The sequence below is a fragment of the Ochotona curzoniae genome, unplaced genomic scaffold (genome assembly GCF_017591425.1).
Source record: "Ochotona curzoniae isolate NIBS_2020 unplaced genomic scaffold, NIBS_Ocur_1.0 contig_50, whole genome shotgun sequence".
In the NCBI taxonomy this organism is placed as follows: domain Eukaryota; kingdom Metazoa; phylum Chordata; class Mammalia; order Lagomorpha; family Ochotonidae; genus Ochotona; species Ochotona curzoniae.
In genome coordinates this window covers 3826592-3841052 of record NW_024466446.1, presented here as the reverse complement: position 1 = coordinate 3841052, position 14461 = coordinate 3826592, and the positions used below count along the sequence as shown (strand labels likewise).

At 46.8% G+C, this 14461-nt stretch overlaps 1 protein-coding gene across 20 annotated transcripts in view; it reads left to right on the top strand.

Annotated features, from left to right (window-relative positions):
• Positions 1–14461, top strand: part of LOC121162044 (transducin-like enhancer protein 1) — a 78714-nt gene that overhangs the window by 22293 nt on the left and 41960 nt on the right. For 11 of the 20 annotated variants that reach the window (XM_040988835.1, XM_040988849.1, XM_040988850.1 and 8 more), the window contains exons 5-6: positions 4230–4292; positions 5640–5714. The exons of 1 other annotated variant lie outside the window; for it this stretch is intronic. In XM_040988835.1, the coding sequence (XP_040844769.1) occupies positions 4230–4292; positions 5640–5714 (138 nt within the window). Of the gene's footprint in view, positions 1–4229; positions 4293–5639; positions 5745–14461 lie in introns of all 20 variants that reach the window. 8 more of the 20 variants (XM_040988853.1, XM_040988851.1, XM_040988848.1 and 5 more) reach the window with 3 other exon arrangements.

Genomic DNA, 14461 nt, shown 5'->3' with positions numbered 1-14461 from the left:
GTAAAGTTGCACGCTTTTTTTTTTCCTGTATTCACGGATGTCATCTTAGAAAGTTCTAGTCAGAAGGGGTTTAGAGGTTATCCGTTTATTTTCCTTCTTGTGCTTTGTTTTCATGTTCTTGCCCATTTGTCTGCTGCCAGACACTTCTTACCAACACTCTATTCTGTTGTTTTGTTTTTTTTCCTCTTGGCTTCCTGCGTGGCTCAAGGAAGCCAGAGAATCAGTTTGCCAGCCCTCAGCATAAGCAGCACTTTTTATGACCCATCAGTTTGCAATTTAATGCTGGTGGAGTTTCCCCTCCTTCCGCAGACTTTGGGCAAGGAGCCATTGGATTGCTCGGAGACCCGTGGGCAATTACTCTTGAACAGTCCTTGCCCTGTGGTGAGCTTTGCACAGCTCTGCCCTTGCGTTACTCTGTGTGCAGTGGGGACGCCAGGTCGTGCAGGAGTGCACTTTTCTGTCGGAATTAGACGCCATATGAGGAAAAGGCACTGGGCTGAGATTTTAGGAATCAGAGTTTTTAAACTTACAAAGTCAGAAGCTGGAAAAAGACATCTTTCTGGTTTGAGAATCTTGCAAACTGGACCATATTTTTGGATTCATTGCTGGTCTTTGAGGTATTTGCCCATCAAAATATTCACGCCCGTGAGTCCACTAACCTGATTTCCTTTTGTAGACAGCCTTCCTCTGTGTTGTTTGGTAGTGATTTATCTGCTTGTGCTTTGGTCCTTGGGTTAGGAGCTCGTGATGTTTCCGTTTTCATTGAGTGCCGCAGTGTGAAGGTGGATTGAACCTCCACCATGGCATGAGTTTCCATGGAGCGATGTGACCAAGAACTACTTCACAGCTTCCGGAGTTTGGTTCTAATGGCTGCCCATCTGCCATGTAGGGGCCGCCTATGCAGAAACTGCCGTCGGCAAACCGGATGGGTGTTTCGTGCAGCCCATGATCTCTGTACCTGGTGGTTTAGTTTTACCAGGTGACACAGTAAGTTCCATGGAAGGTGCTCCCACGTGGGAAACCTGGCAAGACGCTCCTGGCTGCTGGCCTCAGGTCGGCTCAGCTCCAGGCACTGAGGCCTTTTGAGGAGTGAACCAGCAGATGGAAGATAACTCTCTCCTTTGGAACTCTGCCTGTCAGACAGAAGTAAAATCTTAAGAAGTTTATAGTTCAAGTTCATTGTGTTTAGGATCTTTTTTTTTTTTTCGGGGGGTGGGGAGTGTTTTAAAATTTTTATTTATTTGTAAGCCAATAGTGTTTCCTTTGTGGGTACAGAAGCTCAAAAACAATTGGACCGTCTTCTGCTTTCCCAGATGCGTTAGCAGGGAGCTGGATCAAAAGTAGAACAAACGATCCCAAACTCGTTGCCCATGTGGCGTGCTGCCATGAGAGTCAGTCTTTTTTAAAAGTCAAACATGTTTTTTTTTTGGAAGTTACTTTTATTGGAATGGCAGAAATCAACAGGATGCAAACACGTGTGCTCCCATGAGCTAGTTGACGCCTCTGACGCGCACAGCAGCCAGGTTTCCAGGTCTCCTCTGTAGGTGCTGGGCGCCCCACCAGCTGAGCCATTCTATGCTGCCTCTCAGAAACTCAGCTCAGAAGTGGACTGGGCCCTGAAGCAGACTGCCTGTGGATGTGTTGGGTGTCCCAGGCAGCGTTGGAGTCAGAAGGCTTACCATCTGCCCTCTAGGCTGGGCCTTCACCTACCTTGAAACTATCCTATGTAGTAACACATGATCACATAGATTACTGTGAATGAAAGAAGACATCATGTTCAACCCAAATAAATTTCAACTCTATCAAGTAATTAGAAGTGAAAGGCATAGCCGTAGCACCATTTGAAGAAAATTAAGAATAGCTTTTGTGAGTGTGATGTGCTCTCTATCTTACCCAGCGGCCAGGAGCATAAGAAGAGAATTCTTATTGACCATTTAAAAGCTTCAAGGTCCATACAACAACAAGAACAACAACCACTCCATAAAAGGCGGCTGGGCCAGCTGTGGTAAAGAGTTATTAGCATCTGTGGAAAATACTGCTCTGAAGAGGCAGTGAATCCACAGACCAGTGGGAAAATGAAGGAAGGAAAAATAGAGTGGACCAGTAAATAGGGGTGAAAAGATGTTTAACTTCAAGAAGAATCCATGTAATGCAAATAAAAAAGAGGTCAGCTTGTAATCTATTAGGCAGCTAAAGATTTTTAAAAGGTCAGCAAAACCCAATATTGACACAAGGCGGGAGAGCAAGCGCCTTCCTGGACGGGCAGCCTGGACGAGCACAGCTTTTCAGCGGGGCAGTTGGCAGCCTGCGTGACGGCAGCCATCCACTTGGGTTCTCCATTTACGGATTCCTTCCCGAGATCGGCCTAGAAGGTTATTGGCACAGAATTTGCAACTGCGGAAAATTGTATCAGACAAACCTCGGTGTCATGAGTGCTTAAACGTCGTAAGGTTTCTACAGTACTTCTCCCCGGCTCTGTTAGCTGGAAGGGTGTTCACGATATAGGGAATGGAAAGCAAATTACAGACTGGCGGTGTCTGTAGTGGGACTCTCCTGGTAGTATAGGTCTCCAGTATAGGTTGTGAGAGCCTGGCATCTCAGATTCACCAAAAGTCATCATGTCTGTCCCTGGGTATGGACTTCTAACTTCTTAAGCAGTGTTGGTTTTTGTATGTCTCTTTCTCGGGCAGGTACACAGTGTTGGAGTTGGGAGGAAGGGTTCTGTCTGGGAGTCCAAGAAGGGCATCCCTGCTGCTTGCTGGGCACCCAGTGTGTGGTGCAGGATCCTGTTGAAAAGGAAAGAGAAGTCTGCCCCTGCTTTCGAGGAGAAGTGTGACCTTGGCTTGGCTGGAGTAGGTGGCCATGGTCCAATGAACCGGGTGGGGCTGACCCTAGTGTGTTCTTGCACCTGGCACAGCTGCACCCTTTTTGCATACGTCTGTTTGCCCCACTGGCGAAAGCAAAGTCATGGGTTTGCTTTCTATACCAGTCATTTCCCCTTCTAGAAGGTTTCTTCCATAGCCTGGTCTGTAACCTTATCTCTCTGGTCAGGAGGGTTGGGTTGGCCTAAATCCAACCCCATAAAACCAAGGAGCTTACTGCTCACGTTAACTGGAATCATCTTGGAGGACAAAAGGCGGCTCTTTTGTTTGCTAGACCTGATTACCAAGGTCCTAGGGTTTCTGCTTTATCTTGCTTCTTCCAGTCTTTCTCAAGGGCACGGACTGTGAGCTGTCTGGTCCTCTGCTCCTGACCCTTTTCATTGCCTAATGCAGTAATAGATGACGGCTGCTTCTAGTGAGCCTCAACAGAATATGGTGGAATAAATAAGGTCAGAACAGGGTCTCTCTCCACAGATGATTTTTTTTTTAAAGAGCACTAGTTCTGAAGAGTTAGAGGGAAGCAAAGCTGCTTTGCATTGTGTGTGTGTTGGAGGCCGCACAGGTGCCTTGCACCCCTGGGCTGCAGACGGTGCACCCCTTTTCCTCCCCGGTCGCTGAGGCACTGCCCTGGATGACTGCACACTTGTGCGGCTGTCACTCAGAATGTACTGAGTGGTACCCTAGTCCTCTGGGAAGTCTCTGGGTTTATTGCTGATGGCGGTGGTGACATTTTCCAGGTCCCCAGGATGTTGGGAATGGACCATAACTTACCTGACTTCTGCTCTCAGGAGCTTGGTGTGTTAGAGCCTCTGAGACTTCACGGGAAGCCGCCAGCATGACGGTCCTGTTTGAGCTGTGCAGGCAGCGGAGCCAGGGGAAGGTGTCAGGTGGCTCCTTGCCTCTGCAATGTCCCCTGGCTGACTCTGCACACAGGGCCAGTGGCACAGCGTTGTTGGGTTGATCACTTCTTTGAATCAACTTCTAGTGTGACAACAAAAAAGATGTCACATGTTTGTGCCATCATCAGAAGGGTTTGCTAAGGGGCTTGCCATCTTGATCAGAGAGCAGGATCAGAGAGCTTTAAACCACAAAGCTCTTCCAGTGCAGTTAAGCGTGTGGCACCCTGTAAGTGACCCCCAAAGCATTTGGCAGGGTTCTCCTTACTTGGTGAATGGGATTCGTGTCTCCTGTTTGTTTGAAGCTACACATTGGTAACATGACCTGGGAGAGCCATTTTCTGCCTTCCAAGGTGAGGAAGAGGAGACTCCCACGTGAGATATAGGACGTTTCACCTTTTTGCACTGCCCGTGACACGTTCTAAACATTTCTGTGGCTTTGTCTTTGTAGACTGAAATCGCGAAGAGGCTGAACACGATCTGTGCACAAGTCATCCCATTTCTGTCTCAGGAAGTAAGTAAAACCATTCAGCTGTTAAAGTGCAATTATGTTGCCTCTCTGTTTGCAAATTAGCTAGTTTTAAGATGTTAATTTTATCACAGGGAACAAGTGTGAAGAACATCTGCTCTAGCTGAAGTGTGTGAACCCCCTGCCAGTCTCTGGCACATCACAGGGCGCTCTGTAGGTGCAATGACAGACACTCAAGCCCCGATTCATGGTTTTGCATGGGATGAAGGCAGCATGACTGTCAAACATACAACTTTGTTTTCTTTGGGTAGTTTACACTTGATGGCTTCTGACGAGTTAGGTGTCCTTGATAGATTTGAAGTAGAGAGCTTTTCTTGGACTGACCTAAAGATGGTTCCACTGGGATTGGCTTGGCCATGGTGCCAGCTGTTTCACTTGCAGTTGCACACCCACTCGCTGAAGCTAATGCTGTCCGTGGAAGAAGTGGATGATAATAGTCAAAAGGATAAAATGAGTAATCCTGTTACCTTCATGAAGTTGGTCAGACATGCCTCTAAACCGTTTGCTTTCTGTATCATATGGGTCTAACCTTGGTATTTTAAGAGGTGAGTAACCCATTTAAATGGACCACAGGCCCTTCTAGTTTGGTTTTGCTGGACAAAGTTTACCACAAGGCAATAACTGCTATCATGTGCTAGGAGTACACAGAATGAATGTGACTTGGTAACAGTGACGAGTTGATTGCACTGGAAGTCCCAACACTTGGGTCCATCGTGGCCTCCCCTGGTCCAGGCTGCTAGCTGCCACCTTTGCCTCCCCCAGCACAGCATGTGTCTGACCTAGCAGTAGAGCTTGGAGGACCTTCTAGAATTCAGCTGTCCGTCAGGCCTCAGCTCAGGGCCACTTCTTGTCTTCCACAGCAGACACTCCATTTGTATTTGGGGAGGAGGTAGGAAGTAGATCTGGTGAATTTCCATTCCATCCACCTGACAGTCAGGTCTTTAAAAACCAAAAGTTTGAACGAGGAATTCCCCCAGATTGCTGGTGGGTGCAGGTTTGTTATCTGAGATACAACCCCATCATTTGTTGTTGAAGTGGGTGGTGTTAGGTTCCCTCTGCCCAAGTTTATTTCCCCCCGGACTGGGTTGATCACATGAATCTTGGTCCATTTATTTTCTGAGAGCGCCAGTCACCATTTGTGGAACCCTAGCACTAGAAGCTGAATGGCAACTCTATTACTAAAGGGACACATGGTGTTGGCGTGTCTGTTTTCCGGGCTGTGATTGAGACCCTTACCCACCTTGCATGTGCTATTTTGTCTTTTGCTGTAAGAATGTACAGGGGAGTTCCTAGCTGTTGCTCACCGTCCTTTCTTTCTCTTTGTTTTCAAAGCATCAACAACAGGTGGCGCAGGCTGTCGAACGTGCCAAACAGGTGACCATGGCAGAGTTGAATGCCATCATCGGGGTACGTGGCCTCCCGGGTCTACCTCCTACAGTGTGTATAACCAGCTTTCATTTCTTATTAATTGGATGTCTTTGTAGCTTTGTTCAGATTGTGGTTGGCCTGTTGGATAAGGGTGGGAGGAAGGGGGTTTGAGGCATGCTGAGGGGCGTAGTAAGGAAAGTGGTCTTAGCGCCAGGCGGATGGCAGGGAATACATTTTAGCAAAGAAAGAAAAATAAATCGACTTTCAAATGGGAAAATAAATGTGGTTTACCTTGTGACACGCAAAGCCCTCTTGCTCTGTTAGCCGAGTAAAAGCTGCAGGCTGAAGTTGTAGATGCTTCTTTACTTGTGTCTTCGAGTGTTGGATCGCGATAGGTTGGAGTAGGTCTGCCAGCTGTCATTTCATGTCGTTTGCTTTGCTTTTGCCTTTTGCTTCCCAGGGTATTCAGACCTATATATCTGTTTGCTCTTTCTCTCTCTGATGCCTCTTCCATGAATTTTTAAGAGGCAAGATGTTGAACAGAGCGCTCCCTTGCTGGGGAAGGAGGAGGGCTCATGGTCTGTTTCCTGAGCCCTTCTTTGCAGGCCACACTGGCTGGCAGGCCTGAGTCACTGGCTCTGGCCTGGGGGGGCCCAGTGAACTGTGTCGTCCCTCCTGTGCTGGAGTTTGAGGTCCCACCCAGACTAGGAAGCAGGCTGCTTCTCCCGTGTCCTGACCCTCCCAGATGAAACAAGTTTAGCTGCAGCAAGGGGTTGTGCTTACTGATTTTATTCCTAACGTGAGTGCTTTGAGCAGACTCAAATTACTCATTGATCAGTTTATGTTAATTGCTGCCGAGAAGATGCCCTGCTGGTCTCGACAGTTTTTCCTCAGACACTTTGTAATGATAATTAGACATGCCGCTGTACGGATTAAGAGTGGCATAGTCCCATGATGGCCGCAGACAATGGGACCGGTTAATCCATCAGGGCTTAAAATTACATCCCAACTGGAGATGGAGGAAAAAAAAAAAAAAACATAAGAGCCAAGGAGGATTAAAGAATGAGCCTGGGCTTGCAAACCCTCCTTTCATCGGTTTCTCAATTGCGGCTCTGCAGTTGGGTTGCCTGTGGTAAGCTATTGGCAGTCAATTAGCTGAAATAAACTGGGAGGATGACCTTCATTTCCTTTTAATAGCTTTTTCCTCCCTGAAATGGGGGAGCTTCAGTGGATTTTCAGCTTAAATTTTATTCAAGCCGTTTTATTACACTTGACAGCTCAGCTCTGCATAAACAGGTCTCCCGCTCCCCCTTTACCCTCCCCCACCTCCCCATCCCTCCTTACCCTCCCCCGCTGGGGTCCGGCCTCTGCCTTTCCACCCCTTCAGTGTCACAGTTTTGACCGTTTTCTTCGTGGGCTCTCTAATCGCATTCAACCAAAAGCACAATTACATCTGCATGCGTCTACGGTCTGCCGTACCCCCTTTCTCATGCCGTGAATGGATTTGTTTCTGAGATCAGACCAGACATTTCCCAGGTACTTTGGCATGTACCATGTTGGATTAGCAACGCCCAGATAGTGAATCATACTTGTCATTGGAGCATGGAGTGTTTTTTTTTTTAAACCCAAATGAATGAGGGTGGAAAAGCCTGTTTTGATTAAAGGGAAACGTATGCAAAGCATTTCTCAAGTACCCAGTTGAACTTGGTGGGACATGTTTGCCGATAGGCTGTACATTTTTACATATGATTTCATGGTGGGTAAAACTCAATTTCCTCTAAAGGTTCTGAAGCACTGGCCTGCCCTCTGGCCGCTCTCCTATTTTGGACATAAACTATAACGAGGAGAAGAAAATTCCGTTAACCAGATGTTTCTAGGAAATGCTCGTTTTGAGCCAAATCAGAAAATTTTGAAAAACCAAGTTGAGTCCCCAGTTTTTGGAACGGCTTTTATTTGGAATAATATTGAACTCCAAGAGGCTGATATTACCTTTAGCATATAACAAAAAAACCACTCAGGTGGGTAAGTGGGGTATAACTGGGCACCAGCGGGTATCTTCAGCATGGGGTTTTTCTCACTGCAATTGGGGGATCAGTTGATTAATTTACATCAGAAGGCAGTTTGGGAGTTTGTATTGTTGGAACATTGTCTCCCACCTTAAGTTTCACACCGATGTTTGCTTGAAAGGAGTCGTGTCTGTCGTAGAAAATCGAAGCAACACACAAGATTGGGTTGACAGTTCAGTGGACCTTTGTAGCCCTTCATTGAGCTGGCAGTGGGTCGACCTGTCTCCCCGGAGGGGAGGAGGTACCAGGAGACAGACTGCTCCTACAAGCCGCAGCTGTGCGTGGAGTAAACGCAGCCTGGTTTGATAGCAGCTGTCAGTATTGTTCAGGGACCAACATGGGATGAAGAACGGGAGAAGCCCTTGCATCGACTCCCAGGCTAAGAAAAGCGATAGTCATTTAACGGTTTAGACATCCATTACAAGTGTGAAAGATCAGGAGAGAGTACCCTTTAAAATGCAAATGAGCCGACATATTCTCATTCCCTTTAAGGTGCTTATGGCTTGCTCCTCAGGGCAAAGATGTTTGTGCTTAGCAAACCTGGAGAAAGTTAAGATTGCCTCAAGGACACCAAGCTTCTAGGGCAAGTTCTGCCTGTGTCCTAGGCCTGCGGGCGTGCTCAGGGAAAAGGAGGAGATGGCGTTTGGTTCAGTGAATTAATAGTGCCTATTTCTTCTGGCAGAAAATACTGGATTTCAATTCTTTTCTGCCTTGGCATGGCCCTCAATTGACACAGACAACTGATATTTAAGGAAGATAAGCCACTGAGGATATTTCATATTCAGAGAAACTATCATGGTATTTTATTGGACTTTTTTTTTTTTTTTTAGTAGCTGTGGGTTGCAAAGTTGGTGACCTGTAGACTAGTGGCTTTGTTGCCACTGTTTGAATTTGGCTTCTCACAAATTTGTGCTGTGAATATTGTTTGCAATAAAAGCCTAATTCATAAAGCAGAAACTGAGGTAGGCACGGAGGGTGTGTTTGGTTTGACACACAGCCTGCTCATTTGTTAGAGAACAAGCTGCATTTCGGAAGGGAATTGGACACCCTTGAGACCTTTGGGTTTTTTCTCAGGATTGTCTACACACGGTTCAAGCATCCTTCCGCAGGCAGCTTCTGAAATCTATTCAAAATGAGCAAATCAAAGCTGGTTACTAAATGCTGCCATGCCATCTCGCTTTTCATGAGATTTACGTCAGAGATAATTAACACAGATCTCTGGTAGGTTTGGGGAGATGCGGGTATTTGTGTGTGATGTACGGTTTGACTTGTCACCTGTGTGCACCCATCTACACCACGCGTCCTTCACGTCCCAGGTACGGCGGGTTCTCTTCGCCTTAGCAGGTGTCCCGATGCTGCTTGCCACCCAATTTTCCTCCTAACTCCTGAAAAGACAGGGTTGCTCTTTGAGTGAAAGTACTAAGAATAAGGAATTAGTCCTGAGTGTGATTTTCTTTTGTCTCATGAGGACAGTAGCCGCATTGCGAATTCTTCCGTTTCTATCCACCTGTTGGACACATTATGGTAATGTGATCATTTGCATAACAATCTGTGCCGTGTTACTTTGGACAAATCGGGTGGGCGTGGCTAGGACACCTAGCTGCCATGTTTTAACTTTGTGACTTTGCACAGTCGTTTAGCCTCTGCCCTTCCTGGGCCGATCTGCAGGTGCATGATGCTGCTATCTTCAGGACTTTGGTGTAGTTGACCTTGGTCCGCAGCCTTTACTCAGCCTGGGGTCCCAACTCCCTGAGCCACAGTTGTGTCTGTCTGGTTTCTCCAAGTGCCTATGGCAGGTCTGTGGGTTTTCGATCCGTGAGTCCTTGTGGGGCTCATGGCCCCAAGTAGGCGTCACTTCTCTCGCTGTTCCTGGCGGTTCCCTGAATGCGGAAGTTGCGGATCAGAGCCAGCCAGATGCTCTGTTCTGCTGTGAGTTGTTGGATGGGAAGGACTGTTAGGACAAAGCATTGATAGATCACTACGTGGAGCCTTTGGCGAACCTACAAAGTCCAGAACCAAAAGAAAAAGGTCAAGCTTTGAGGGATGAGGTGAGAGTGGCTGTGTCCCCTTGGCCTCTGTGCTCATCGCATCGTGTCTGCTCCCACTGGGTGCCAGGCGTCACTGTGAGTTCGGAGAGATGGCCCGATGACCTCTTGGCTTGCCCTCCCCAGTCTCAGCTTGCCACATTCTGCCAGGAGTCGTGATGATTGCCTGCCTGCCTGCTGACTGCTGGATCTAAGAAAATGTGAGTTTCCCGAGGCAAAGCCTGGGAAAATGAGGAACTCAAGAATTTCTGCAATGAATTTTGTAACTTCATTTTCCCTTTTCACCCATTTGGACTCAGTCTTGGTTTCTTTTCCTTGAATGTAACTTCTGTGGAGTCCTATGGGGCCCAGGTGTGGAATCTGGCTTCCCATCAGTTTTGTGTATTCCTGCTCCTTAGGAACTTGCCATTCTCGGTACTTTTGAAACAACTTATTTGGCAGTAAAAGAACCCAGGGTGTTTTGTTGAAGTCTGTGTAGGGGGGGTGGTTATGAGTGCAAACCGGTGACGGGTCTACGGAAGGAGGATTTTTCTCCTTGAGAGAACGAGTTGTAGCCCCAAAGGGCTCTTCAGTGTTGCATGAGATGATTGGTTTAAGGATTAGCAAAATGGGGGATTATTTTTCTCCTTGGGCTCTAGATGTCAGCTGTCTATGGGATTGTAGCGTGTGAAGTTTAAGAGGATGAGGTTAGCATCTTACCCTTGGCGAGTAGGCAGTTAATCCCCGCAAAGCCCATCAGTAACCCAGCTGTAAGTTTCTGTATGGAACGAGTTCACCCTGGGAGAAGAATGCGTAACCCACTCCTGGGCAAGAAGAAAAGGCTAAACTAGAGTCTCAATAAACACGTGTCTTTTGGCTCTGCTGACTTGCCCTCTGCCTCAGTTCCAGTAGCCCAGGCCTTTCCGTAGACTTCCCAAACGAAGGCACAGCATTACAAGGAGACCATGGAAGCCTCTTCAGTATCTTGTTCCTTCCTTGGTTTTGATGTTGGTAATTTCTGTCTGTTTCTGGTTTGTTTCCACTGAAGACTTAAAGTAGCTGTGTCCAACAAATGCAGGCGTTGGCTTCAGAATCAGGATTCTTTGTGTATAATCAGTGTGTGCTTTTAATTATTAGAAAAGTGTTATTGATTTTTTTTTTTTACTACCCTACATATTTTCCTAGGCTGTTCGCTTGATTCCCTGGGGACAAGGCGGTATGTATCATGTTTTTCGGAATGAGAGAAACTGCAAAGCCGAAAGAGAACCTGATTTTAAGCGTTAATGCCTTTATGATTCTGCTTTCGGTTTTTCTTTAAGTGGAGCTGTGACAGCCATCCTTTAAATGCATCTTTTGAAAGCAAATAGCCCAGTGTCTATACACTTAAGAAACTGTACAGTCAGAGCCGTTCACCCTTCAGCCCATGTGGCACCAGGCCATAGTCAGCATAGTCTGCCTTCGGTCTTTGTTGATGGAATCAGAGCCTGTGTTCCTGGCTTATCCATATTGGAGCAAGCACCAGCACTCAGTCCTGTTACTTGCTGAACATGATTTCATCAATATACCACACTGGTTGATGGCCCTTAAGAATGTGTCTGTTGGTTGGTGGTAATGGGTAATGCTACATCTCTAGATAGGTATTTTTTTTTTCTGTTGCATCTTATACCTACCTAAGAAATAGAATTGCCACATCATGTGGTAACTTTCTTATTTCAGTTGCATTTTAAAAATTATTTTATTTGAAAGAGAAGTAAACACACAGATTCTGTCTGCCAGTTCACACCTCCCACCCCTCAAATCCCAACTAATCCGTGGCCAGGCTCCAGTCCAGAGTCCATCGGTGTCACCCATCATCTGCTGCCTTCCGGGTTGGGCACGAGCAGACAGTGGGATGTGGAGCTGGAACTCAACCAGGACCCCTTAATTGTGGCACGTGGCTGTCGCCAGCAGCATCCTGAATGCTGTTCCCAGTGCGTACCCCCGTCACTCACTTCCTTGTGCTTCTGCTGGCCTATTCCGCAGCGTAGTCATGCCCGCTTGTATTTCCAGAGCCTTGTGTGGCATTTCCAATTTCTTCATATCCCATCCTTTTGATCCTTGCCAGCCCAGCAGATGTAAAGTGATGATTCTCCCTGAGGGCGGATGGTGTGTTAGTGCAAAGCCTGTGTAGTTTTTGAAATGCACCTTTGGAAAGCTTCCTCTTTCGACCTTGAAGTCCTAGCCAGGTGGACTGGCCGTGTGCATTGGCCGAAGGGGGAAGGAGCAGGCCCAGTGTTTCTCAGCACGTGCGGGTGCTTTGTCTGGGTGCCTGCCTGCCTGCGTGCTGGTCCCTGTTACTTTTGTCCTGTTTTGTTTATCCCCGCCCCAGCTTTGTTGGTGGAGGACCTCGGATAGGTCTTTGAGGTGTCCCCATCGATGCCTTGATGCATGTGTACACTGTGAAGTGATGACTGTGATCAAGCTGGTTTACTCACCGCCTCGCAGTCACCACGTATGTGTGTGTGGATGGAAGGAGCACCTAAGGCCTGTACTCTTAGCACGTTTCAAGGATAGAACACAGGGTTGGACCTACGGCTAGTGTACCGTTACTAGACCCTTATGCCCTTTGACCAACATCTCTGTGCCATCAACTCCCCAGCTCCTAGGCCACTAATATCATGCTCATTACTTTTCTAAGTTGGGCTCTTAGGTTCCGCATGGGAAGTAGATCAGGGTGTGTGCCTGCCTGCATCCCACAGTGGCCGAGTGATACTCCGTTACAACTGTAGGCTGCATTTGCATTGTGTATGTTGGTTGAATATTTGTGCTTCCCCACCTTGGTAGTCGTGAGTAATGCTGTCATGAGCACGGGGATGCACATGTTGCTTTGAGATGTCGATCGCCCTTTCTTTAAATACGTACCCAGATGTGGGCTTGCTGGATCATTTAGTTCTGTTTCAGTTTTTTTGAGAAGCGCAGGTTCTAGTCTCCATCAGGGCTGGATGTGTTTATATTCCTAGCAATAACATGCCAAGGTGCCCTCAGCCCATGTTATCTTACCAATGTTAGTGCCCTCCTGTGTCTGGTTGTTGTATTTTTAGGATTATCATTTTAGCCACCCTAACAGGTATGAAGTGGTATACCTCATCGTTGGGTTGATTTGCATTTCTCAGATAATTAGCATCACCCTCCCCCCCACCACCATATACCTGTTGCCCATTTTGGCTATCTTTGGAAAACATTTGCTTGGGTCTTTTGCCCAGTGCTTCCTTGTGTGGTTGGTTATTAGTTAATTTGATGCTGCGTTGCTTGAGCTTCTGGTCTATTTTGAATGTGGAATACTTATCAGATGTGGGAGAGAATTGTTAGTCGACACGGTTTGGTCCCCTTTACAGGTGTTTACATCCCAAGCTCTCTCACTCAGAGATGCTTTTTGGGGCCAAGGGTGTAGCTGTGCTCGGATAAAGTTTGTGATTTCTTTTATGACATGTTTTTCCCTAGGATTATCAAATGGCTCAAATTGTACACATTGAAGCTGATTCAGTATTTGTGGGCGTGCAGCTCTGCATCTAGTGAGGAAAAGGGGTGGGGAGTGTTAGCCTTTATCTTCTTTCCGAGTGTCTTTCCCAATTTTATAGGAATCTCTTTTCATGATAAGCCATGTGGTGTACCAGTGTTTTAGAAGCAAAACTGTTGAAACCACTATGCCATTACATTAAGACCTTGACTACAAAAGGCAAAATCTGTTTCATTATAGTTCAGTAACATAGTTGACCCATGCTGTACTAACTAAAATGAATTAGAATTCTGAATGCATGGCTGTTGTGTGACACGGATGAGGTTACTTTATTCCTTGTGGATTTTCAGAACCATTAACTCAGGATTTGGTGTTTGTTTTTGCTTGTCGCACTCTCGGGCTGTTCTCATTGTCTTCATGATAGCAAGCACATTTTTCACTTTCTCGGCAATAGTTTCCAGTGAGGCAGGAGAACTCCAGTATGGACAAGTTACCAGTGCAAGCCCTTTCTCAGCTGGTAAAATACGACTCACTCCCAGCCCCCTACCAGCTTCAGAAAGCAGGTGGTGATTTTCAGCATGGTGAACGACAGGTTGGCAAGGCACTTGGCTTTTAAGAATGTAAATTGGAAAGGGGTGAAATGAGATTCCAGCCTAGCTCCAGATAAGTTGCTCCACCTTAGCACTGCTGAACATTTAGAGCTCAATGGTTGGTTCTCTGGGGTGGGAGATGGGGTTGACACTCCTTGTAAGGTGCTTGGCAGCCACTCTGGTCTCTACTCACTAGATGCCACCAGCACTCCACTCTCCCTTCTTCCCATGGGTGAGAAACACACCTGTCCCTGGGCGGTGCCATCTGTCCCTGGGACAGGGAGCAGGAGGGCTGCCATGCCATGTCTGAGAACAACTGATCTAGACTGTGCAACCAGCTGCATTGCTAAGAAGCACCAGCGCTCATCAGACACTTTTCCCAAGAGTTTTGCAAACTGTTCTCATGCTTTGTATATGATATATAAATCTGCAAGTATCACCTTTAGAGAGAGTTCCCTAATCATCATAAATTAATGACTTTTCCCACCATTCCTGTCATGTTGAAAATGACCTTGCAGTTTCCTAACTGGTAAGTGTAGGTTTTGGCTGATAGAGGACAGATGTAAATTCCAGTTGCTAGAGCTGTTGCAATTTTGACTGTATAGCAATG